This window comes from Mus pahari, chromosome 20 (genome assembly GCF_900095145.1).
Source record: "Mus pahari chromosome 20, PAHARI_EIJ_v1.1, whole genome shotgun sequence".
Taxonomy (NCBI): Eukaryota; Metazoa; Chordata; class Mammalia; order Rodentia; family Muridae; genus Mus; species Mus pahari.
The window spans coordinates 8,184,612-8,210,610 of NC_034609.1; the positions used below are offsets into that span (position 1 = coordinate 8,184,612).

Here is a 25,999-nt window from a genome sequence, read left to right on the forward strand (position 1 = left end):
CCCCTCCCCTCCCCTCCTCTCCTAGCTGTCTCTGCTTTTAAACCTTTGCTGGGGTCTCGTGCTTTAAGGGCTGATACCTAAGCATTTTCACTTTGTGTATGTGTAGGGTGTGTATGTAGATCAGGAGACAGTTTGTCAGTTCCCTCCACTATGTGTGGATTTGGGGGACTTGTGCAGCACAGTGACAGCCAGGTATGACGTCGCTGGAATAGGCTCCCTCTGCCTGCTGTGGGAGTTGTGCAGCATAGAGATCAGTGCACACTGAGGAGGCTGATGATGTGATCCAGACAAAACAATGTTACCCAAATGACACCCGTGATATTCTTACATGCTGTGGCGTCAGCACAATCAACTTGAACATAACCTCACCACCTTTCAAAAAGAAAACCTGGATGGGTTAGAGAGATGGCTGATGGAGTAAGAGCACATGTTCTTTCAGAGCACTGGGGTTCAATTCAAATGTCTCATATTGTTTGGCTATAAAAAGGAATGCAGCATTTATTCCCATTGTGGGTGAGTGTTGAAAATGGTAGAGTGAAAGAAAGTAAAAGGCCAGGTGATGCTGTCTGAACCTATTTATAGAAGATGCCCAGAGAAGGCTAGTCTGCAAGCTCTTAGCAGAATAACAGTCTGGGAGTTAGGCAGGCGATGATGGTTTGGGCAACAGGCTACTTTGTGGTTTGGGGGATAGAGTTCAAGGTTTTCTCACATACTGGGCATTTATTGGTGAGCCACACCCCAGGCCCAGGGGCTTTTTAAGATTTACTGATTTTGTTTTATAGAAGTGTTTTGTCTGAATGCATTTATATTCAGAGCGCGTGCTTGGTGGGAAGGTCAGAAGAGGACATTGGTCTCTTTGGTACCAGGGTTATGGACAGTTGTCGACCGTCATGTGGATGTTGGGAATTGAACCCCTGTGCTCTGAAAGAAAGATCATGAACTTTTAATCAATTAGCCATTTCTCCAGCTCATCCAGAAGGTTGGGTGTTTTTGTTTTGTTTTTGTTTTGGGGTTTTTTGTTTGCTTGTTTGTTTCTCTGTAGCCCTGGCTGTCCTGGAACTCACTCTGTAGACCAGGCTGGCCTCGAACCTAGAAATCTGCCAGCCTCTGCCTCCCAAGTGCTGGGATTTAAAGGAGTGTACCACCACTGCCCGCTGTTAGATCTGATTGTGTGAGCATGTTTTTGTGGCTCCTGAATTGTGTACTTTGATTGGTGAATTGTATAGCATATGACTGTTTCAGTAAAGCTGTTCCAATTTTAAAGAAACAAAAGGTCACTTCACCTTGGGACCAACCTTTGTGAGAAGTGGCTAGGTGGGCCTAACTGGATTTGGTAAGTGGGTAAGATTTGTTGGTCAGTCAAGACTGCCCCTGAGAATGGCATAATTATTTCTGAGATGGGGAAATGTAGCCCTTGGGGTGGAACAAAAAGCTTTGTTATAGGCCACCTGAATTAAACTTGTAAGGATATGGGAAAGCAGCTGTTAACGGTTCTGGAGTGGAAAAGGCATATGACTGTAGACAGAGTTGGGGAAAGTCAACATAGGAATGGCTGAAGATCATTGGATAAAGTCATTGAGAGAATGAATAGAGGGCTAGAAGTGGGTCCTAGTATGTTAGCATCCGACCTCAGGAAGATGGAGCTATTCCTGCAGGCTAGGGAAGGCGAGAGACAGGCCTGGCTGGTGTGTGCCTTGTACTTGGTGTATAAGGGATTAATAAAGTGGGGGATGAGCTCATCTCCTGAGAATTCCATTTAGCATCTCAACTGGCTGGCTTGCTGGCCTGGCCCAATGGGAATCCTCTTCATAAAAGCTCTTAATGATTCCCCTGTGTAGACCACAAAAGGTAGGGGAGGCTGGGCTGGGCATGGTAGGGAAAATGCTGCTTGCTTCTTGACCACAACTCCTTTCTCAGCACCGAGGCAGGTGAAACTTCAGGTCCAAGCTGTGGGTTCCAGGAGCTCCTTGGGAGGGTGGTCTGAGAAGCCTTATTAGTGCCAAAACTTAAATGTCAGGGAGGATACATTAGCCAGGTGAAATGATGTCAACCTGTAACTGCCAGTTCTGGAACAGCCAGGACTACTGGGGCTGTTTAAAAAAAATCTTGTGTGTGCAGACTTGAGAACAGGGCCTCCTTCAGATGGAGGTTCTGCTCAGATAAAGTATGGGGAAGTGAGCAGGATCCAGGCCATGAAAGCTATAGTGATGAATCTGTGTGATAACTATCACTTATTCGATCTGTGGTGTTGAGGATAGAACCTGGTAGATCACTGGGCTGGGCCCCCATCTGTAGTATGGACTTGGTATTTCACTGTAGACCTTAGGATGCTCAGGCTGGGTGGCATTGGATGGGAGAGTAGTGTGTAGCAGATGGGAGGTTGCTGAGAGGATGGTGACCAAGGACAGTAGGCTGAAGTGGGAAGTCCTGTACACCACTGAGCTCTGCCTGTTTCCAGGGCTTGCCCCTGCCCCCCTTTCCTTACCCTCCTTTCTCTGCCAACTGGGTTTTTCTGCGTGGTTCTCAGGTGCATTTCTGCCTTACCCTCTTTTCTGTTCTCAGTGCCATGGCAGAACAGGATGTGGAAAATGAGCTTCTGGATTATGATGAAGATGAAGAGCCCCAGGCACCCCAGGAGAGCACTCCAGCTCCCCCGAAGAAAGATGTCAAAGGATCTTATGTGTCCATCCACAGTTCGGGCTTCCGGGACTTTCTGCTGAAGCCAGAACTCCTGAGAGCCATAGTTGACTGTGGCTTTGAGCATCCTTCAGAGGGTATGCTACACTGGTGCCACCCAGTTATGCCCTCTTCCCAGAGTAAATCCTACTCATCCTGAGCTTCTCCTGTGCCTTGGGTAGGGGGTCTGCCCTCCCCATGAGTCAGCTACATCAGCAGCCTCTATGCAAGCAGATGGTTGGGGTCTGGCAGAAGAGTGCGGAGAGGCAGCAGCCAGTGTCTTAACTCACTCGCCTTTTTCTTTCTTAGTCCAGCATGAGTGTATTCCCCAGGCCATTCTGGGTATGGATGTCCTGTGCCAGGCCAAGTCTGGGATGGGCAAGACAGCTGTGTTTGTGCTGGCCACCCTGCAGCAGATCGAGCCCGTCAATGGCCAGGTAGGTGTGAGCTCTTCTGGGCTAGACTTACCACGTGACATTACAGTCTTGGGTCTCATAAAACTACTTCCATTTTCTCTGTGGGCTTTTGAATTTATCTGGGAAGTGAAATTTTACTGACTGCAGTCGCCACAGTGACTGCTGATTGTTTTGCAGGTGTTCTTAACACCACACTATAGATAAATCGTTAAGATTTACACTGGAGTCCAGGAAGGGAAGCTGGGGTGGGGTAGTCCTGTGGTGGAGGGCTGGAGTGTGGCTCTGAGGTCAAGCTCTGGGGTGGCCTGGGTGAGACTTTGCCTTGTTCTTGGGTGGGTGTCTGCTTGTCTTTTCAGGGTCTGACAAGAGTGTGAGGATTTAGGGAAGGGCTATGCTGTGGGTGGTCAAAAAGACATGGCAACCTGAGGTAACCCTTTTATCTAGGGTCAGTGCTGCCATTCTCTGTTCCCGGCCTTCTGTAGCCATGAGGAGGATGGGTCGGGGTGAGGAGAAGTGGAGATGTTTGGGCTTCAGATGGCTTGTGTGAAAGGAACTATTGTAATAGGTTGCTGTGGGTTTGGGGTAGAATGGTGTGGATGCTGGGAAAGAAGGCCTGCTTGTTGCTCTGCTCTCTAGGTGTCAGTCCTGGTCATGTGCCACACGAGGGAGCTGGCCTTCCAAATCAGCAAGGAGTATGAGCGCTTCTCTAAGTACATGCCCAGTGTCAAGGTAAGTAAGCCTCCTCGGGCCCTGTGCTGGCTGGGTACCACGGGGCCTTCTGGAGCCATGCTGGCCTCAGGTTTGTGCTAACTTAGGTTCCTTATAAGCCTGATGAATTATGCCCAGCCCACAAGGCTTGTGCTGGTCCCACATACCTCAGCCTTGCCCTGTTTTTTTTCAGGCTCCCCTGGGTTCTGAGGGAGTGGGGCTGGAGTATCAGGTCCCCTCAGGATGGGTGGGACCTATGCTATTCGGATCACTGCCCCCAGATGGGTGGAAAAAACTTTCTTTCTGTCCCCGTAGGTATCTGTGTTCTTTGGAGGCCTCTCCATTAAGAAGGATGAAGATGTGTTGAAGAAGAACTGTCCTCATGTTGTGGTGGGAACACCAGGCCGGATCCTGGCACTCGTGCGGAGCAGGAGCCTCAACCTGAGGAATGTGAAGCACTTTGTGCTAGATGAATGTGACAAGATGCTGGAACAGCTGGGTGAGCGTCCTACTGGCCTGTCCAGCTGGTTTCCCACTCAGAGTCACAGCCATTTTCTAGGGTCCTGATGGGGCAGGCAGTGGCGGCTCTCATAGAGGATCACATGGGTGGCCAGAACTCAGGGTTCCTAGAAGCCTAGGGGACATTCTGAGGTTACAGAGTAGTATGTGCTACTTCTGAACCCACGCTGGCTGGGACAGACCCCACAAGCTGCCATCCCTTAGGACGTGTAGGTGCACCACACCCAGGGAATCTAGAGGAGTAGAGTGGCCTCTGCCACCCATCAGGGGCTGGGAGAGATGGGCATGTGTCCTGGGAAGCAGCTGCAGCTCTCACGCCAGTGGCTGTCTCTGCCTCAGGCTCCCTTTCCTGAAGCGTGGCTCAAGGCGCACTGGCAGCCGCTCCATGCTGGCAGCGAGTAAGTGGACCGCAGCTCCTCCCATGCCTGCGCTCCCGCCCATCCGAGCCCAGCCCCTCAGGCAGCGGGGACACCCCTGGGCCCACTCCACCGCAGCTATGGTGCCAATGTTGTCTGGCCCAGGTTGGGAAGGGCTGGTTCCTCTCTGGTGTGGGTCTGCTCAGTCAGACAGGACACTCAGGCTTGCAATTTGTTGGCATCCCATCCAGACATGCGCCGAGATGTACAGGAGATCTTTCGTCTGACACCCCATGAGAAGCAGTGTATGATGTTCAGCGCCACCCTGAGCAAGGAGATCCGGCCAGTCTGCAGGAAGTTCATGCAGGATGTGAGTAGGGTGACGCCCCAGCTGGCTGCCTGCCCACCGTGGCCAACACCTCAGCGCAGCAGCTTTGGCCCTCCCTGATGGGCTGGGCCACTCTGCGACAAGCACACTGCTCTCTTGGCCTGGAGGATGCTAGGAGGCTTCGCCGGCCTCCTTCCTTCCCCTGGTTTGTCAAACTGGGAGCTGAGTGGTCCACACCTGAGCCAGAGGCAGAGCTTACATCCGGCTTTTGGGAGAGAATTGTTTACTGAGGTTGGGTGCAACAGGCCCTCTGGGAATCATCAATACAGAGGAGCTGCTCCCTGGAAGGTTCCGGGCACATGAGACGCCCAGAAGTGAGCCCTACTCGCCCCTTCCTGCTTCCCTCCCCACACAGCCTATGGAGGTGTTTGTGGACGACGAGACCAAGCTCACACTGCATGGGCTGCAGCAGTATTATGTCAAGCTCAAGGACAGCGAGAAGAACCGTAAGCTCTTCGACCTCCTCGACGTGCTAGAGTTTAACCAGGTGATGCGTCCTTCCTTTCTTGCCCACACCAAGATATGGGCCTGTGGGGTGATTAACCATGCGCCTAAACACCCTTCTCCTTCAGGTGGTAATCTTTGTCAAGTCTGTGCAACGCTGCATGGCCCTGGCCCAGCTCCTAGTGGAACAGAATTTCCCAGCTATCGCTATTCACCGAGGCATGGCCCAGGAGGAGCGGTGAGTGCATGAGTGAGTGATGTCCACCGGGGCCAAGGGACGCACACCTGGGATGCAGGTTTAATGCCTCTGTTTGTCTCCCGCTCTAGCCTGTCCCGATACCAGCAGTTCAAGGACTTCCAGCGACGAATCCTGGTGGCTACTAATCTGTTTGGCAGAGGTATGGACATTGAACGAGTCAACATCGTCTTCAACTATGACATGCCAGAGGACTCCGACACTTACCTTCACCGAGTGAGTGCTTCCTCCCAGTGTGGGTGGGCTCAGGACCTCCCTCACCCTTCTCAAATCCTGAGGAATGCCTGTCTCCTGATGCCATCTCTCTGCAGGTGGCTCGTGCTGGTCGCTTTGGTACCAAGGGCCTGGCAGTCACTTTTGTATCGGATGAGAATGATGCCAAAATCCTTAATGATGTTCAGGACCGGTTTGAAGTGAATGTGGCTGAGCTTCCAGAGGAAATAGACATCTCCACATACAGTGAGTGCCTAGTGCCACTCAGGGCAGGACCCGAGCTTCAGGAGCAAAGGCCCTCTCTCCTCACTGTGTCTTTCTTGTCTTTACAGTTGAGCAGAGCCGGTAACCAACTGTATGTGTAGCCAGGGCACCATGGCCACCCTCTTCCCCAGCTGCTGCTTCAGATCCTCTGTCTAGGTGACATCGGTGTCTCTTTTTATTGTTGCAAAGCTTTAGTGATGTAAGAATAAACTTTTATTGTGAATGCATGGCTCCAGCCCCATCCCTTTCGGTCAACATCTCACGGGGTTGGATCGAGCCAGCAAACCTCTCACCAGCAAACATGCCATCTTTTTTTTTATCAGTATGATATTTAATTTTGTGTGTCAACATTGAAAGGTTTACAGGTTTAAAAAATTACAAAACCTAGTCTTTTAGCTGTGAGGCCCTCTGCCCTGGATATGGAGCAGCGAGGCCTCTGTACCGTGAGCCTCAGCAGTGGGCGGGCTTCAGTGGCCGGCGTGGCATCCACAGTCTTAGCTTAAGGAAACTGACCCCGGCACCCTGGCAAAGAGCTCAGGTCCCGGGGGCTCTTCCCTTGCCCTAGGACTGCCTGCCTCGGGTACCAGGCAGTGGACTCCAGGTCTGTGCTGTCTGCTTTCCGCTTCTCCGGTAGGCATAGCTGTGGTGATACAGAGGCAGCCAGAAGCAGGACCAGCGACCCCTTGCCCTGTGGCAGGGCTCATTGCTGGGTTTACATCCCTTCTTTATCTGAAGTGGGACCAAAGGCAGGAAGGTGGCGGGAACAGAAGGCAGTGACAGCCTTGTATGTGCTGCTGTCCTTCATGGAACTCGCCTTCACATCCCTGATTCTGAGGACCTGAGAGCCTACAGAGGAAGGAGGAGGCCTTTGAGGCTGAGCTCACCCAGGCATGCCCTCCCAGCCCCACTGCAGGCCAGCTCCTTACCCGGGTTTGGCTGGTACCAGTGCCTGTTGTGGAAGAGTTGAACTCTGTATACTTGCTCCCAGTGACCATGCAAGCCCATTTCCAGTACTCTTCCCTCACCTGTGAACCCAAGGTACCAGGTTATGGGGAAGAAAGGAGCTGGGCTTGGGACTCAGGCCTGGCCCTGCCCCCTTCCACCCCGGCCTCTGGTCAGCCTACCTTTTTGTTGAGCAGGCAGAGCGTCACATAGAGGAAAAGGCCCTGCAGGCAGTTGAGCAGGGTAAAGATGTAGGATAGCCATGTGCTATGGGGGTTGAAGAGGAACAGGCCGAAGCCCCAGGTGCAGCCCAGCACGAGGAGCTGGGCGATGGCGGTGATGGTCAGCACCCTGTGGGGGTGGACAGCTGCAGTAACAGCCCGGTTGCCAGCCCTTCAAATGCCTCCCTCCCTGCCCCTCTCACCTTGCCTTCCTTAATTTCTTCATGTTTGGGTTGATTTCAGAAAACTTCTTTGTGAGCTTCCAGACAGTGATCACGAAAATGGCGGCATTGCACTGGGAGGGGATCATCGGTCTCGGTTATAGGGCTGCAAGTAGTTAGCAGTCTGGCTGCTCAGGCCTCCAGTGCCCAGAGAGTACTTACGAAAATGATGAAGGCCACGGGTCCCGAAAAGCTCCAGAGAAAGCCCTGCTTCCTAAAGTCCAACCAGCAGCTGGGGGAGGAGAAGGTGCCCCATCAGTGCCCCAGCCCCGGCCCCACCCCACCCGGCCCCACCCCGCCCAGCCTGGGCCTCACTTCAGTACACTCACTATGTTGCATGCCCATAGCCATCCATTTTGACAGCTGCCATTGAGATGGCCACGATGAGGAGGGGCACCCCGTAGCCAATCAGACAGCGGTGCCATGTACTCAGGCCTTGGCCCTGGAACACACGCACCACCAGGAAGTAGAGCTCCACGCCCTCCAGTGCCATCCAGCAAAAGGCGGCCAGGAAGCAGAAATGCAGCATCACGGCCACCAGGCGGCAGCGCAGGCCCACCTGTGGGATGGAGAGTTAGGAAGAGTCAGCGCCCGGTAGGACCACTGGGCTTCAAAGCCTCATGCCCTAGCAGCGGGGCTCCATCAGGTTCTGGCTCCACGCTGAGCCCCAGCCAGGCCTTCCTCCTAGGACCTGACTCCATGCTCTGGAACTTACCTCACCCCCTTCATTCTCCACGCCAACCAGGAATATGATGGAGCCCAGGAAAAGGCAGATGCACAGGTGCAGGTGCACCATGGTTCGAGAGCTCTGGATGGGCTTCACCAGCAGGAAGGTCAGGATACACAGCAGCAGGCAGATCAGGGACAGCAACAGCCCCACTTTGGTGATCAATTCCAGCCTTGGGTCCTAGGGGCAGGCAAACAGCATAAGTGGTGCACCCTCACATCTCTCCTGCCTATGATCCTGCACCCTGTCTTGGAGCACAGGGCCAACTGGCTACTTCAAGCTGACCATGTGGCCCAGGTTATAGCCACGTTCAGGAAGCTACACTAGCTGGAACAATCTACACATGGCCTTTTATTTGCAGGGGAGGAAGGTTGCCGGGTGAAGAGTCTGTTGCCACTGTTTCTGGAGATGGAACTCGGGTTATTAGGTTGGCCGCCCGCAGGCACCTTTACTCGCTGACCCGTCTCATCTGCCCAGACTGGGGTGCTTTTAGTTCTTAACTTGACAGTTGTGCAGTGACTCAGAAAAGAGGCCTGCATCCATCTGGGTCATAGAGGATTCCAGGGGAGGAACTCAAAAGCAAGGCGTGGGGCCATCCAAAGGAGCCAGCTTGAACAACACCCTTGAGTGGAGGCCATGCTCCTGCCTAGGCACAGCTGGCTGCCTGTGGGTCCAGGGCTTAGCGCTTACCTGCACATGGTACTGAGCCATTAGGATGGCAAAGCTGGTCAGGTGGTTGCAGTGGCAGAAGCCGGTGCCATTCATTGAGCAGCCGTCGGTGTCCCAGTACCCATCCCCGTTGTCATGGGCTTTCCAAAAGGCACACATCAGCTCATGACGTGGCTCAATTGACTCCACCTACGGGCAGATAGGTGGTGAGTGTCTGAAGCACACTTTGAGCACACTTAGGGTCAGTGTGAGGGAGCTGAAAACCTTGCTTTTGGCTACATAAATATCTACTTTGTGTTCAGAGAGCATGAGGAGCCAGCAACGGAAAACAGGATGCCAGTCCTTGCCCTGAGCTGAAACATCACAGTAACAGGTAATAATCGCCGAGGAAATTAAAAGAGCCAGCGGGAATGGTTGCCTGCAGATGGTAATTTAAAAACAAAAACAAGGTTTATTGGATGTCCTCAGACTACGTATACTATCTCATACACTCCAGGTTGCCTCAAACTCGTTCTGTGGCTGAGGATGACACCGGCTTTTCCTTCCTCCCGAGTGTTGAGACTACAGTTTATATACTACTTTAGACTTTGAATCCAGGCCTTCATGCATGTTAGACAATAAATCCCCCGATATCACCGGAGCTCTATCACCAGCCTAGACTGATTTTTAACTTTGAAATTGTACATATATATAGCTAAGTGTGGCCTATGCCTTTAATCCAAGCATTTACAGCAGACATAGGTGGATCTCTGAGTTCCAAGCCAGCCAGAAATACACAGTGAGACATTGTCTCACATACAGGGGTGGATGGGGGTACAAGGGCTGGAGAAGTGTCTCAGTGGTCAAGAGCATTGACAGGTTCAATTCCCAGCATCCACATGGTAGCTCACCCCTCCCACAACTGTCTAATTCCAGTTCTAGGGAATCGGATGTCTTGTGGCCTCCATGGGGCCAGGCATACATGTAGTGCACAGACATAGATGCAGGCAAACACCAGAACACATTATTTTTAAAACTGCATTGATGGGGCTGCACTGTACAACAGCAAACATATGGAGGGCAAAGAGCAGTTGACGAGAACGGTTTCTCCTACCATGTAGGTCCCAACTCAGGCTGGGAATTAAATAAAGGCTTGGTGAAAGCACCTTTGCCCACTCAGCCACCTTGTCAGATTCAGAGTACATTTTTTAAAAAAGTTTGTTTTTTTTTTTTTTTTGGTTTTTCTTTTTTTACATATTTATTTATTATATGTAAGTACACTGTAGCTGTCTTCAGACACTCCAGAAGAGGGTGCCAGATCTAATTACAGATGGTTGTGAGCTACCATGTGGTTGCTGGGATTTGAACTCAGGACCTTCAGAAGAGCAGTCGGGTGCTCTTACCTGCTGAGCCATCTCACCAGCCCTTTTGTTTTGTTTTGTTTTTTGTTTTTCGAGACAGGGTTTCTCTGTATAGCCCNCCAGGCTGGCCTCGAACTCAGAAATCTGCCTGCCTCTGCCTCCCGAGTGCTGGGATTAAAGGCATGCGCCACCACGCCCGGCTTGTTTGTTTTATGTATATGAGTACACTATAGCTGTTTTCAGATACACCAGAAGAGGGCATTGAACCCATTACAGATGGTTGTGAGCCGCCAAGTGGGAGCTGGGAATCGAACTCAGGACCTCTGGAAGAGCCTACAGTGCTCTTAACTGCTGAGTCATCTCCCCACCCCTTTTAAAACATTTTATGATTCGGAGGACCAAACCTTATCATGATAGGTAAGCATTCCACCATTGAGTCAACTACTGGTCTTGCCTCACAGTTACTTATCTGTTTGCTCATTCATTCATTCATTCATTCATTTAATTCAGCAGTACTAGTGGCTGAACCCAGGGACTTTCTGAATGCCAACCAACTGTAGCGCTGAGTTTGAAGACAAGGTCTTGTCAAGTTGCTCAGGTGGGCCTTAACTTCACTCCAGGCAGGCTTTGAACCTTGAATTCCCTGCCTCCCAGCAGCTGAGAGTAAAATGTCTATGCCACAAACCCAGCTCAGATTTTATTTCTTTTTTTATCTATTTAGTTTTGTTGTTTGCTGTTTATCTTTCGGGACAGGGTCTCTATAGAGCTTTATCCTGAATTTCTGTAGACCATGTTGGCCTCAAACTCAGAGAGCCTCCCAGGTATTAGAATTAGAGGCATGTGTCACCATACCCAGCTGTAATTTTAAATGTTTTATGTATTTGTAGTGTTTTTTTATTACACTTATTTTGTGTGTGTGTTGGAGGAAGGAGTCAGGATAACTTTGGGAGTTAGCTCTCTCGTACCCTGTAGGTCAAGAGGCAGTGCCCTGACTTTTGACTTTGGTTAGGGGGTGAGCCACAGAGCATCCCCACCCCTCCCCTCCCTGCAGTTCGAGGACTCACAGAAGTAAAGTTGAACTTGAACGTGACATTCGAGGCGAGCTTCTCAGTGTCCGTGTTGGTCAGAAAGATGGAATTGATGTTTGAGAGGAGCTTAAGTGAGACTCTCGGGATCGGGCTTCCGTAGAAGTCCTCCAAGGTGGCCCTCCTCTGCTCCAAGTTCAACGGGGTGTTGGCCAGCAGCTTTTCCATGTTTGGGCTGGACAGGATGCCTGCCACTGAGTGGCCTGGGGACAGACATGCAGGGTCAACGCCTGTGCCCTCCCTGCACTCCTCCCAGCGGGCTGTCCTCTCCAGACCTCCCCCGGTTTCCCTGGCAGGCCCCCCCCTGGACCCCCACCATTTTCTGAGACTTGGGTTCCAGCTGTCACAGCCCAGTCCAGCTCCATCCAAGCTCGGCCGTGGTGCACTGTGGTAACATCTTTGTTGTCTTGCTCCTTGACCATCAGGGACAGTTCTGAAGAGACAGGGACATGATTGGGGGAACCAAGGATGGTGCCTGGGGGGGGGGGCAGGAAGAAAGCTTACCAGTGTTTGAAGGGGACGTGTAGGTGAAGGGGCCTTTGGGTAAGAACTGGGCCAAGGTCCGAAGGCTTTGTTCCAGGTTGGAGAGCAACTGGGCAGCTACTTGTTGGGTTTGAGTCTCTAGATCCATGGGGACTTCCAGCAGCTTGTCCACAGCCTCAATGAGTTTCTGGGGTAATGAGTGACAGAGTTGTTAAGGTTTTGAACCACAGGAACTAAATGAAGGACCCTGACCACTCTTCCCACCAGCAGACACTGGAGAGCCACACGGGTTCCCCGGGGAGTCAGCTGGCAGGATGCAGTAAGACGTACACAGTAGCCAGAAAACAAGGAGATGAAGTTTATGAACCTGTGCCCCTGCATGTCACAACAGTACATATACAACAGTAGGCACAGTGACTGCCAAGGCTCTGAGCCATGCCCCCCAGCCCTCACTGGGGATTCTAGACTGGTGCTCTTCCATTGAGCCATGCCCCCCAGCCCTACCTATCTTCCTGCCTCTACCTGCTGGGGTTACAGGCATGCCATCGATGTGTAGCTCAAGAACTTGAGACCCTTCTTTAGTCCCCAAGCAGTGTGGGCCACCACGATCTGCTTAACCCCAATCTTAACTGCCCCGGTCACTGCCATTATAACCCTTGTATAATAGCCACACACATGGCTGCACATGTCAGACCCATGTGCCCCAAACCAGAAGTACTGCTTGGACGGATAGAATGCTGTCAGTCTGCCCTGAAGCCTGTGGCATGTTCCCTGCTGCACCAGGGTCCCCAGAGTCTCCCTCACCTGGATGGTGTAGTTGGCCGTGGCTGGATTGAAGTCTTGGAGCAGATTCTGGACTTCAACAGAGAATCTCGAGAGAGTCTGGGAAGGGAGATGGAGGGTCATGGGTGGGTGGTGGGTTCTGGGTGGGCACAGCTGACGGGCATGGACAGGCTGTATGAAAAAGTCCAACCTCTTGGTCTCCACTGGCTACTCACCTGACTGGGGGCTGCGGGCAGCAGTGTCCAGGTCGGGAATGGTGGTTCTGTGGAGACAGGACTATAGTTCAGTAATCTCAGAGTGCACTTGTAGGGCATGGAATGTGGGTGGCTGGGTCAGGTACCTTGGCATATGGTGTCTGGACCACGGAGGGACCCAGAAGTTGACTTCCAACCTGGGCGGCAGTGGCACCTGTAGGAGCCCAGGATGTTCTTGCAGATGGTGGAACTGTGACATTGATGCTGCCCAGAGCTGCACTCATCCACATCTGTGGACACAAGGAAGGGGTTAGAGCCTTTCCTGTCTGGCCCCAGTCTCATTGGTACTGCTACAGTCTCTGGTCTGAGGTACGTCAGCCTCACTCAGTGGTACAGGATGGGTAGGGAATGTGCAGGAGCCTAATGCGTATAGATAGATGTATGTGAGAAAATATGAACTACGGACTTTTAGTAACTGAAGGCATCTGGGGTCCCCTGGGGCTTCCTCATTGTAACCTGGATCCTTTCAGATTTAGCCTCAGGAGAGTAAGCCCTGGCCCAACAGAGCCTTCTTTCATTTCTTTGATAAAACACAGGAGCTAAAGAGATGGCTCAACCTGTGGATTCAGATCCAGAGGATCTGACAGCCTTCTCTGGCTTCCTGGGGCACCTGTACCCACGGTATACAGATACACACCCATACACACATATGAGATGGCCCAGGAACTCACAGAGATCTATCTGCCTGCCTCTGCTGCCCTCCAAGTGGTGGGATTAAAGGCCTGTGTCAGCACACTTGGCTAAAATAAACAAATCTTGAAGGTGAGATTAGCTATTGTGATTGTGAGTCCTTAGAAAGGCTACATGCAGACCTTCACACACTGTGCTGACTGGGCCATTGGGAGATCCAGGAACAGGTTTCCAGCCTTGGCGACAGATGCAAGAATAGTTGCCCAATTTGTTGATGCAGTGGGTGGATGGATGGCAACGGTTTTGCCCGGAGATGCACTCATTCACATCTGGGAACAAAACGAAAGGGTCATCCCTGCCCCCTCTCACTCCTCCATGCATTGTGTCACTTGCCCATCTTCTCACTGCCACAAATGTAGTGACCACTTCGTGGTGGTTTCTGCAGGTCAGGCCCAGCAAAGATCAGGGGTCCCAATGAATAAGAAGTAAAACCAGGACGGAGACTGGGCCACAGCACTGCACTTCTTGACCGAGGCTTCTTGTTATTTTAAGGTCTGGGAGCTCCACGGAGTTCCTGGGGCCTCCCTACCCTGTAGTAACATGCTGCTGGGAGCTCTGTCCGCAGGGGAGTCTTCATAATTCTTGGAGCTCCTGGGACCCTGCAGCTCTCCATCTTCAGGCTAACGGACTGTGCCTCCTCCCAGGCCCTGTCCAGTCTTACAGCGACTTCTGGTGGACTTCCACCTGTGTACACCTTCAGGGTACACACCTGTGGATGAGGAGCTGCCCTGGGTTGGTGCAAATGCTGTGTTCCTACAAACTCTAGGGTTCAGACCCTCATCTGCTCATGAGAAGAAGCAGAGGGGATTATGTGCTTGAAGTGGGAGCCTCAGGCTCAAGGTCGGCCACGTGACACAGAAGCATCTGCAACGTTTTAATCTCCTCCTCGTGGGAAGACCAGCTTCTAATTCATATAAAGGCATCAAATAGGGTCCATGGTAGCTCTGACTCTGTTGTCTGGATATAGGGGAAGCAGTCAAGGGTTCTCTAACTGCCAGCACTGGAGCAGCGGCAGCTATCAACATCCCAGCCTGAAGATTTGGGGTGAAGACTACATATGACTCAGGAGCCAGTGCAAGGAGGCGGGAAACTATTCCCTATGGTAGCCTCTGCACCCATTCCTACAGGGTACTGTTCCCTTGCAAAGTTCTACATGGACTTCCAGGAACCTTCAGGACTATGCTAGCCTCAGTCACACTAGGTTCCCAGATCTCTGCTCTGTCCATGGAGGAGGATTGAGTGTTGCCCACCAGCTACACTCCCTCTAGGAAGAAACTCAACAGGAGAGGCAGGGCAAGAGGGATAACACTAGATAGCCATGATGCCTCTCAGTGGGAGCTAGCTGCGATGGGCAGCCAGGCATCACCTGGCTCAAGTTAATAGAGGGTAAGAACATCTTCCACTGAAGCCAGCCCTTCAAGATGGCAGTGCCCAGAGAGGGAGCCGTGCTGCTGGGGGAGGAGTGATATTTCTCTTCTCTGTTTCTGTCATGGCCACAGACCCGACAATGTGCCCAGTGTAGCCCAGCTTTCTTACACTGAATTGTCTGGCCTGGCAGCTGCGGGTGATTGACATCATCAGGTAAGGGTTATGAAGCCACGACCCTCTATGACACCTTCTCTTCCATTGTGCTGACCTTCAACTCTCTTGGGTGTGTGTTGGGAGTGGGTGGAGGTTGATGTCACCCTGCCCAATCCGGCCATGCCATTCTATGCTGTATTCAAGGAACCAGAATTGCTGGGGATAGTCAGAACGGTGACTGGGTAGAGCAATGAACAAGGCTCTGACCATAAAAGGGAATCCGGGCATCAGATGTTGTCTTCCAGCAGAAGTAATGACAGGGAATGTGGCCTACCCTTGGGTGTCCTCTCTTCTGAGTCTCCCAGCTGCGTCTGGTGCACTGTAGTTGTCTGCTTGGGGAGATTTCTGGGCGCAGTGGTAACTGTGTGGCTCCTGGAGGGCACAGGTGACATCCCAGTGTCCACCAATGCTGGGAAGAAGACAGATGCTGCGGTGGGCTGTGCTTGTGGTAGATGCAGAGCATTCCCAATGCCACACCTTTGGTTTATGCAAATAAGATGCAGATGGGCAGAGGGATGGCAACTTATGCAAATGAGGTGAGGTGACAGGATGGTGGCTTATGCAAATGAGATGCAGATGGACAGTAGGAGTTCTGAACTTCCAGAACAAAGAAGTAGAGTAGAAGAGGAGATGGCCCAAGGAATCCTGCCATCGTTTGACTGCGATGCAGGTGAGCATGATGTCTTCCAAGCCATGCAGGATGGAGTCAGGAGTGCTTCGTGATGGTTCAGCACCTCAGACACTGGATGAGTTCTGCTCTAAGCTGGGTGGTTTCTGTCACCTTCCTTGGGGTCCATGGGGCCTCCTGTGTCACCTCATGTAGGGATAACATTTTTCTGAAAACCATCCTCTTTCTCTCTGTTTCTCTCTTTGGGACACCGTCTCATTATGTATCTCTGCTGTCCTGGAACTCACTATGGAGACCGGGTTTGCTCAAACTCACAAGATCTGCCGGCCTCTACTGTGTTGAGTTTAAAGGACTGTGCCTCACACCTGGCTTTGAAAATGTCTCTTGCATTCAAAGAGAACAACCTTTTTCTTAGCTCTTGCCAACAAGTTAATAATCTGCCTTGAGATCACTTAAGACTACGTACTTAACCTACTGTGTGCTCAGCTTGTTAAAGTTTAGCCTGCTTTTAAGAGGACAATGTTACCAGCCTTACTGTTCTTAGATTTCCCATGTAATCAATGTTTACAACCTAGGCTGAAGGCATAGCTTCAATCTTAAGTTATGTACTCTTCTGTGCTCCTAACCCAGAATAATGTACATGCGTGCCTTTGTGTGTGCAAGGATGTGTGTTGTGGCAATAATTTCCTGAGAACAACCAATAGGTTGAGAACAATGTTGTACAACAAATTTCTCCCACAGATGCTAGGAATAGCATGAGGCTGTAGGATGATGTCTGCCTGCCGTCGTTTGCTGTTCCGAGTAAGCTATTTTTCCCTTGTAAAATGTCATCCCTTTGCATGCTGTGTGTTTCTGTGCTGTTTAATAAATACAGAACACATCTCTTTGTCAGAGAGATAGACAGAAGTCCCTGGGAGAAAAGTGCGTAGAATTCTTTCTATTTGTTTGACTGATTGATTGATTTTGTTCTTCAAGACAGGGTTTCTCTGTGTAGCCCTGGCTGTCCTGGAACTCACGATGTAGAGCAAGCTGGCCTCGAACTCACGGAGATCCTCCTGCCTCTCCCTCCCGAATGCTGCAATTAAAGGCATGTGCCACCTCCTCCAGGCTATTTTTGAGGTTTTGAGACAGGGTCTTTCTACCAAGCTCTGGCTGCCCTGGAACTCGCTGCATATGTGTTACTGGCCTCATACTCAAGTCTCAGACTCCAAAGTGTTGGATCACATAACTAAAGAGGGCTTTCTGAGTCACACATGGGTAGCACGATGAGGCCTTGGAAGGGTGTCTGGAATCTCCCCTCCTCCGGGCTTGTGGATGTGTCACATGACCCAGAGCGAACCATAGGGGCAGAACCGACGTCAGGGCCCTATGGCTGCTGCAGTACAGATGCTGGTGACCTTGAAGCTGACCTTGGTGACTCGAGGCAGGGGGCTCTTACCTTGACATGTGTTCTCACTCGCGTTAGCAAAAGATTCTGCCCCAGAAAGGAGCTTATAGCCCAGGTTACAGATGCAGGCGTAGCTCCCCTCTGAGTTCTTACACGTGGCAAACGCTCCACAGGAAAATCCAGGTAGTAAACACTCGTTGATGTCTACAACAAAACAGGGGTCACCTCCCAGACCTGTAAGTTCTCCCCAGGAGGAGACTCCCACGCCTACCTGACTGCCAGTCTGAGATCTGCTGATGAGTTAGCCTTCTGGGAAAAATTATCTACTCATAAGGCTGAGCTACAGGTCTAGCAAGCTATTCCTGGAGCTGATTGGTCTGCTCTGCTCCTCTCAGTCCTCTGTTTTGGAGTCCGGGATTTGAACAATACCAATGTGGGAGTGGAATGGAAGGTCAGCCTTCTCCTTCCGGTTCCTAAAGCCAAGTTCAGGCACAGACCCCTGGAACTCCTCTCAGGAAGCCCCCTTTCACTTCTTGCCTCACCACCTTGCTTTCTTTCTCTGTCTTCGATGAAGGCTAAACCCCCTGCCCTGAGACCGAACCTTGTCATCTCTTTGCATGCCCATCCCCGAAGCTTCATACCTTCACAGCTCCCTGCGGGATTAGTGATCAAGTCCTTCTCCGAGCTGAAGCCTGGCTTGCATTTACAGCTTCTTTTACTGACACATTCTGAGTTGGTAGGGCACCACCTGGGACAGTCTGTGGGGGACAGATACTTAGTAGAGGGGAAGTGTCACCGAGAACAGAATCTTAGGAAGGTGTGCGCAGGCCCTAAAGTTCCCCCAACAGCGCTCATGCCCTCCCAAGGCTCTGTGGTTGGCAGCGGGATTCCCTCCCCAGCCTCAGCTGTGTAGCCCTCGTGTTCAGTGAACTTACTCTCTGCCTTCTGGGTCGAAGCTCCTGAGAGACTCAGTAGAATGCACACCACTGCAAGGAAGTAAAAGACGGTCAGCCAGAGCAAGAACTGGAGGCCCACGCTGTGTGCCTGCGGGAACCAGGTGATAACCCTGCCCTGGCTGAGGTTCTGTAGCTCCTACTGAGACAGACCCAGGGTGTGGCCTAATGACGCTTATAATTCAATCACTCAGAATGCTGAGGCAGGGGGGTTAGGAGCTCAAAGGCCACCCTGGGCCGAGTACTGAGACCCTGTCTCAAAAGCAAAAACTAAACAAACAAATGAACAAATGACCAGCCAGGTCTGGAGAGATGGCTCAGTGGTTAAGAGCACTGACTGCTCTTCCAGAGGTCCTGAGTTCAAATCCCAGCACCAGCATGGCAGCTTGTAACCATCCCTAATGGAATCCCCTCTCCGGGTAAGCGGACGTACTGCAGACAAAACACCCATATACATAAACAAATAGATCTTTAAAAAGCCAAAATAAGCAAATAGTAATCATAACAATGACAACAAACTGCACAGTTAAGAATGGGGTTTATGCCTGAAACTCCAATATATGAGAGGGGGTGCAGGAAGATTAGAAGTTTGAAATCATCCTTGGCTACACATAGAGGTTAAGTCCACCTAGGCTACATGAATCCTATCGATAGATAGATAGATAGATAGATATATAAACAGAAAGCCAGATGCAAGTTTGAGACTAGCCTAAGTTACACAGTTCTGCCTCAAAAATAAAACAGAAAGAAAAAAATATACAAGTCAGGTGTTGTCGTCTGTGGCCCAGACTCCCACAGCCAGAGGACCAGAACCCATGGTGACCTGTGGGCCAGCCCAGGACGTGGAGACCTGGAGACACAGGAAGGAAGCTAGGCTTGGCTCTCCAGGCCTATGGGGTCACAGTTGGATGTTCCTCACTCTCTCCCTCAGTCTCCCTCTCTGTGGGGAAGGAGATGATGATGGCCTGGCTGTGTGGGACAAACCCTATGTGGCTAAGCAATTAACTATAGGGGGTGCTGCTTGTACTCAGTGCCTAATTCTGTACCCCAAGATCTGGCTGCTCCAAGGTCCTCACATATGCCAGCATTTGTTATGTAAATCTTGCTCCCCAACTACTGGGGAAGTGAGGCCTGGGGGGGGGGCACAGGTAGGGAGCACAGAGAAGGAGAGAGAAGAGAGAGAAGGGCCTCAGAGAAGACAGCAGAGAACAGGTGGTCTCCATAAGTCGTGGTGGACCAGCAGCATGTGCCAGAGTGAAATGCCTCCCCAGGACACCAGACTGCTGGAGTAGAAATGAATTTCAAACAAGTATTTGCAGAGCAGAGCACGGTTGGGGTCATAGCCAGACTACAGTTAGAGATTTAGATTAAGCGTAATCCTCCAGTAATTGCGCAGAGCCTAATAAATAAATATCATAGTTTGAGTCTCAGTCATTTGAAACTAGATCGGGATAAGTTTAATAAATTTTATTTTACATTTGGTCCCCAATGTGAGGTGCCAATTTATTGTAGTTATTATTATGGGGGTTTGTTACAGCTCCTTTTGACCTTATTAGGGGTTTCTACCACACTTAGACCAGACAGTTCCCAAATCAAAGACACAGAACCTTTAGATTTATAATGAGCTTAAAGGCACGAGAGTTGAGCAGAGACAAGCCCTCTCTGCCATTTTGTCTGCTTCCCTGTCAGATATCACTGGCCATGTTCTGCCTGGGCTGCTCCTACTCCATCAGGCCGGTCCTCATGGCCACGTGTTCATGCTCCACACTAGCCCATGGCAATTTCCTTCTTCTTCCCCATTCTCTTCAGGGTTCCTGCCTGAAACCCCAAGCCCGAGAACCTCTCCCCCATCTCTTCTGCCCAGTCCAGTGTGTGTGTGTGTGTGTGTGTGTGTGTCAAGGTTTACACAACTAAACTGGCGTACCTGAGGATCTCCTCACGGGGCAACCTAATCTTGGGGCCAGTACACAGCATTTGAATATACAGTAGCCCCAGACCAGTCCCCACAATTAACATTGGCTCTGGCTGACCTGGGACTCCCAGAGGTCCACATGCCTCTGCCTCCCCTGTGCTGGGATTAGAGGTGTGCGCCACCACAGCCCAGTGTGATACTGTCTTTTCACACTTCCTCTCTGTTTTAGTTTGTTTTCTATCGTTTTTGTCTCAAAATGCTGGGCCAGAACTCACCACTTCCATGTTAGGCAAGGGCTCTGCTGTTGAGCCTCATTCTCAACCCCTCTTTTTACTTTATTCCTAAGTTCAGGCTGGGTTTTCACTTGAAATCCTCCTGCTTCGGTGTTCGTGGGAACTGGTACAGGCCTATGCCACCAGGCCCGACCCTTGTCAGTTTTTAGGGAAGAATGAAAGTTAGGGCTATGTCAATCTTATGACCTGGAGCCCACACGTCAGAGAGGGCTCCTCACACACAGGAAGTGGCAGCAGTGGAGGGTGGGTGAGTGCTAAACACAGCCCATGCCTCATGTCGTTGGCAGGTATATCCCACTCAAGGCAACAGTGGGTAACAGTGCAGGCCCTGGAGACAGGCATCCAAGAAAGCAGAGGTGGATGACAGGGAGGGAGACGAGAAGCAGGACGTGAAGGCAAGTGGGATAACCCTGTGGCTTGAGGCTGAGGCAGGAGGCTGCTGGGGCAGGAGGCTCCTCACTTAAAAGCTACACAAAGCTCAAGGGCCGCCTCAGTAGCTTAGCGGGAACCTAGCTGAAACAAGGCCCTAGGTTCCATCTCCAAGACCTAAACATGAAAGGGGGTGGGGGGAGCCCACATGATGGAAGAAGAGCACCAGCCTCTACATGGGTGTCCTGGCATGTGAGCACACACCACTCACACATACACAGACTAAAACAAAACAAACAAACAAAACCAAAACCAAACTGGCAGCTGGAGAGATAGGTGGCTCTGCAGTTAAGAGCCCCTGGCTGCTCTCTTCCGGTAGAACCAGAGTTCCATTTCCAGCACCCACACAGTAGTTCATAACAGCCTGGAACTCCAGTTCCAGGGACTTTGGTGCCCTCTTCTGCTCTCCGAGGGCACAGGCACACATGTGGTACATAACATATATATGTAATCAAAGCACTCATAAACACAAACCAAAGAGAGAGAGGAAAGCCAGGCGGCGGGGCTGCCAGGCAATGCCAACTACTTGGGGTGCTAACACAGGAGGACTGAAGTCCCCAACCTGGGCTACAGAACATAGATGCTTGTCTCAGAATAAAAACCAAGAACTGGTGTGTAGTATGTGTGAAGGCGCTGGCTTGGCAGCTGTGAATTCCTGGTTTCCCTCTCAGTACAGAGGAAGAAAAGAGTATGTGTGTGTGTGTGTGGGGGGGGGGGTGTCCCAGGAGCAGGAGGCCTGGGGAGGGGTTAGCTGATCCCAATATGGGGAATACAGCAGCAAGAAACCAATCCCAAGAAAAGAATCCCAGAGGGAGCCCTCGGGAGAAGGGCTGGTGGGGGGTGGGTGAGTCACTTCCTTAATGATTCAGCCACCTCTGGGCTGGCTGCGTGCCAGGTTCCCAGGGGACTCCTGGGATCAGCCACTGTAAGCAGGGTTGTGGGGCAGGGACAGTGGGCTCAGAAGGTCCCCTGAAAGCTCAACCTTTGTCTGACTGGATTTCCCTCAGGCCAATGGAGAGGCTCTGGATGAAACTCACTCCCTCAAAACTGGAGTGTTTTGAGGTGGGGCACCCCAGTCAGGCAGTTGTCCCCTCAAGTCGGAATTCTTTCTTCCTCCTCTTAGGCCGCTGAGCTGGAATTCTCCCACACCTTTCAGAACTCAGTTCCTCTTTGCAGGACAGACCACAAAATGACCTTCCCTTCACACTGGGCCCTGGGGCAATGCACAGTTCCTAACATCCAGTACCAGTACGTGTGTCTGTATGTGAACAGCAGAGGTGCCTTCCACTTTGAACCTCTCGGCTCATCAAGCAGGCTTGGCTAGCTAGCCAGCAAGCCCCAGGGACAGACACCCTGATCACAAGTGTGTGTCACCGCATCCAGCTTCCTTCACACAAATCATTGACGACGGAGGCCTCCCCCCAGCCCTCAAGTCACTTTTGAAAAAATAATATTGATTTATTTTTAGGTATATGGATGTTCTACCTGCATGCATACTGCCTGGGGCATAGAGAGTTAGGAAGAGGGCACTGAATGTCCTAGAACCAGAGTCGAAGATGGTTGTGAGCCACTGTGTGGTTCCTGAGACCTCCTCTGACCTCTGAAATAACAGCGAGGGCTCTTAACCACTGAGCCGTCTCTCCAGCCCCTTAGGTAATTTCTTTAAGACTGGGAACCATGGCCATGCATGGCGATGCACACTTTCAGAGCCAGCGCTGGTGAAGCACTGTGGGAGAACTCCGCTGGAAGCCAGCCTGGTCTTCCTAGGGAGCCAAGGCTATGTAGGGAGACCCTATCTTAACAAGACAGAAGTAAGGGGATTAATACACATTCAAAACCAGTCACGGCCACAGAGCTGCTACAGCGCCAAAGCCTGTCTCAAAACTAAAACCAAAACAGACTCAAAATGAATGAAGCCATACCCTGTTGCACAAATCTGCAATTGCAGCACGCAGAGGTGGCAGCAGGAGGACCAGAGTGTAAGGTCCTGTTAGCCACTTTGAACGTTTTTTTGTAAACAAAAAAAAAAACAAATAACCAAGCAAATGGACTCAGAGCAACGTCAGCCATCAGGATGATCAGGAGGTAGGGGCTGGGGCTATGTCCAATCTACACAAAGAGAAGCTAGGGCTTGGAGCTCGGAAAAAGATGAGTGGTCAAACCAGGCCTGAGAAAGGACAGTAGACTCGCGAGTAACAGTTACCCAATCAGAGGGCTGTCCCCTGGGCTGGGTTGGGCTCTCCCCCTCTATGCTAAAGGCATTGGCCAGACCGCCTACATCTGGAGACTTGGAAATTAATCAAACGGGAGCAGAGCTGTTCCCTTCTGCTCCCAGACACATCTGGTTCAAATTCCCAAGCTCAGACTAGAGCCAAGGGACTCCTGCTTAGGGAATCCAGAAGTGGGGGTAGGGCAGTCTTTGTGCTTCCTGCCAGAGACATCCCAACATCTCATCCAGAAAAAATAATCACAATGATAAAACAGCGTCAATGTGTGTGTGAGCGTGCATGCTCGCCCACCTGCAATGTTGTGAGACAGTATTTCATTATGTAGTTCTGGCTGGCCTGGAACTTACAATGTAACCAAACTCCCAGGATCATGGAAGCCTCCTGCCTCAGCCTCTCTGATACTGGGATTCAAAGCCTGAGACACCAGCTAGCGAGGCTGTTTGGTTGGTTTTGAAGACAAGGTATCATGTGGCCTCAAACTCAGTATACAGCAGAGAATGACCTTGAACTTTTGACCCTCCTGCCTCTACTCTCTGGGTACTATGATAGTGGACACAGACACCACACCCACCTGTTCAGTTAATTCAAATTGTAAACCAGAAAGTTTGTACACAAACTCTTGGCCCTTGAAACAATATGGTAAATTACAGCTGGTCTTGTTCCATTTTACAGAAGAGCAAAGTGCAGCCCAAAGTCACTGAGACCCAGCTTAGTGACAGCTGGGCAGGCCCCTGCAGCTGTTTGCCACCAACTGTGACACCCTGGGACTCTATTTCCTGGTTCTATGTCCATGGCCACTGAGCTGCCTGCCACCTGCCACCTGTCACTAGCACTCAGGCCAGTCATTGTGGTTAGGGTGACCCCAGTTTGTGCCCCAAGTTCCATATCTTGGGGTAACTCCAGCTGGTGCCCCAAGTTCCATTTTTTCAGTGTTTGTTGTCAAGTTACTTAGGTAACTGAGCCATCAAACGACAACGACAAGGGTTGAGGCACCCAGGGTGGGGCGGGAAAGGAGACCAGGAAAGTCACAATGAAAGCCAAATTCAAACCACAGCCTGGTAAGATCCTTTCAGTCAGCAGCTCCGTCCCAGGCAAGTCCCAAGGACATTCTCTGCCTGTTCCCAGCACTGAGACAGCAGGGGACAGACTGGGGCAGGGGGAATTCCCACTCTCGAAGAAATGGGCAGGGCACCCTCACGTGGGTCTCACTTCACACTGAGAGTGCCTGTATGGGCGACAGTTTGCAAAGTGTACTTTAACCTACATTTTAGGTTTGTACTTTTTTACTGTATGTGTTTTGCCTGCAGGTATGTTTGTGCACTGCATGTATGTTTGTGCACTGCATGTATGTCTGTGCACTGCATGTCTGGTGCCCGTGGAAGCAGAAGACAGTGTGGATCCCCCGGAACTGGAGTTCCAGACACTTGTGAGCCACCATTATAGGTGCTGGGACCCAGCTAAGTCCTCCCTTAGTGCTCTTGACCTCAGCACCACCCCAGCCCCTAGCCTGCATTTCTTTTTCTTTTGTTCTTTTGAGACAGTGTCTTGCTGTGTAGCCCAGGCTGACCTGACCTGAAATTGGTGACCCTCCTGCCTTAGCCTCCCTAATGCCCTGTGACACCATGCCTGTTGCTACCCCCTTTAACTGCCCCCGTGCCTCAGTTTCTCCCTCTTAGCCTCCAAACTGGCAACAGTCAAGCCCGTTAGGACCTGACACCCCCGGAGAGCCTTCTGGGGAGCACAGGTGCGCGGGCTTTGACTGTCCCTGCCCCTCCCGGCCGCGTCCCGCGAGTCCCCTCCCGGCCCCGCGCAACCCCTAGGTCTCACCAAGCAGGCGGGGGCATCTGACGCCCCTCATGGTGGCGCGGCGCGGAACGGACAGCGTCTGGGTTGTCGGAGGGCTGTGGCGGCCGGCTGGGCTGGGCCTTTATGCAGCGGGCGTGGGCAGGGCCCTCCCCGGAACTGTCCTCCCCGCTGGAAAGTAACAGGAAAGTGCCGGGGAAACAGACCCAGGGCGCGGCGCGCGCCCGCCCCGTCTGGAACAAACGCAACCCTCCCCCCCCCCGCGCGCGGCCCCGACACCCGCCCCCGCGGGGAGCTGGGCGGTGTGGACCAGGCGTCCTGGGACAGGGACCAGGCACATCGGACAGAGCTGGGTGGAGCTCCCACCCGAGCGATGTCCTAGGTTCCTAAGCGACCCTCGCCTTTCCCATCAGCAGGACTTTTCCAAGAGAGAAACTGAGGTTCAGAGAAGCCAGGGGCCAAATAAGAACCAGAAGAGGACTGAGGGTCCTGCCGGGCTGACAGTCCAGGAACGAGAAACATCAAGGTTTGGAGCTGTGGCTCAGTGTGCTTGCTTAACCTGCTCGAGGCCCTGTCTAGCCTCAAAACCACATAAACCGGCAGAGGACCGCTAGCCTGTAATCCCAGAACTAATCAGGAGTTCAACTCACCCTCCGTTTTGTCGCTTTTGAAGCCTGCCTGCGCTACAAAAGACCTTGCCCTAAAAGAAAAGGGGACATGGCATGGCTGCGTTGGCCCTATACTAATACCAAACTCTGGAAAGCAGAGGCTAAACCGGAGGCCATTCTTGGCCACTTAAGAGTTCCAGGCCAGCCAAGCCTATGAAGCAAGAGTCTATCTCAAAAATAAAAAATAATAAATAATAAAGTGGGGGAGGGAAGTACTACCAAGATGGTTCAGCGAGTAAAGGCACTTGCCCCAAAACCTAACGACCTGATTTCTGATACCCAGGACCTCCATGATGGAAGGAGAGAGTCAACTCCTGGAAGTTGTCCTCTGACCTTCACGGGCACACGGTGCCACACACAAACTCAAACACTAAATAAACAAGTCAATAAATAAAACGTAATAAGGACTTAAAATAAAGGAAGAGAGAGTTTTGACCACGGGACATGGCTAACCATGGCAGG

At 51.6% G+C, this 25,999-nt stretch overlaps 2 protein-coding genes across 5 annotated transcripts in view; one reads left to right on the top strand and one right to left on the bottom strand.

The window, feature by feature from the left end:
* The window catches only part of Ddx39a (DExD-box helicase 39A), a 7,913-nt gene extending 1,446 nt beyond the window's left edge, over positions 1-6,467 (top strand). Inside the window, exons 2-12 of one of the 2 annotated variants that reach the window (XM_029532441.1) lie at positions 2,563-2,774; positions 2,986-3,113; positions 3,729-3,821; positions 4,116-4,299; positions 4,659-4,717; positions 4,927-5,045; positions 5,419-5,550; positions 5,636-5,745; positions 5,835-5,979; positions 6,075-6,222; positions 6,309-6,463. In XM_029532441.1, coding sequence (XP_029388301.1) covers positions 4,705-4,717; positions 4,927-5,045; positions 5,419-5,550; positions 5,636-5,745; positions 5,835-5,979; positions 6,075-6,222; positions 6,309-6,325 — 684 coding nt within the window. In that variant the 5' untranslated portion in view covers positions 2,563-2,774; positions 2,986-3,113; positions 3,729-3,821; positions 4,116-4,299; positions 4,659-4,704 and the 3' untranslated portion in view covers positions 6,326-6,463. Of the gene's footprint in view, positions 1-2,562; positions 2,775-2,985; positions 3,114-3,728; positions 3,822-4,115; positions 4,300-4,658; positions 4,718-4,926; positions 5,046-5,418; positions 5,551-5,635; positions 5,746-5,834; positions 5,980-6,074; positions 6,223-6,308 lie in introns of both variants that reach the window. The other variant, XM_021220194.1, reaches the window with a different exon arrangement.
* Positions 6,142-25,030, bottom strand: Adgre5 (adhesion G protein-coupled receptor E5). 3 transcript variants are annotated; one of them, XM_021220374.2, is made up of 20 exons: positions 24,894-25,030; positions 18,187-18,237; positions 17,893-18,009; positions 17,303-17,455; positions 15,511-15,645; positions 13,778-13,924; positions 13,052-13,195; positions 12,927-12,973; positions 12,733-12,810; positions 11,950-12,115; positions 11,762-11,878; positions 11,425-11,648; positions 9,042-9,209; positions 8,340-8,531; positions 7,954-8,183; positions 7,787-7,856; positions 7,607-7,698; positions 7,365-7,533; positions 7,167-7,265; positions 6,142-7,086 (listed from the first exon to the last, which is right to left on the bottom strand). In XM_021220374.2, exons 1-20 carry the CDS (start codon positions 24,922-24,924, stop codon positions 7,057-7,059), a joined length of 2,460 nt encoding a protein of 819 aa, XP_021076033.1. In that variant the 5' UTR covers positions 24,925-25,030; the 3' UTR covers positions 6,142-7,056. The 3 variants fall into 3 exon arrangements, with proteins under 3 accessions (XP_021076033.1, XP_021076034.1, XP_021076035.1); XM_021220375.2 differs by lacking the exon at positions 15,511-15,645; XM_021220376.2 differs by lacking the exons at positions 13,778-13,924; positions 15,511-15,645.
* Positions 25,031-25,999: the final 969 nt, after the last annotated feature.

Coding starts and splice junctions, on each gene's coding strand:
- Adgre5 (XM_021220374.2), bottom strand. CDS start 24,924: ATGAGGGGCGTCAGATGCCCCCGCCTGCTTG. Junction 13,925..15,510: donor AGAAGAGAGGACACCCAAGG/GTAGGCCACATT, acceptor TTTTGTTCCCAG/ATGTGAATGAGTGCATCTCC. Junction 8,184..8,339: donor TGGAGAATGAAGGGGGTGAG/GTAAGTTCCAGA, acceptor TCCATCCCACAG/GTGGGCCTGCGCTGCCGCCT.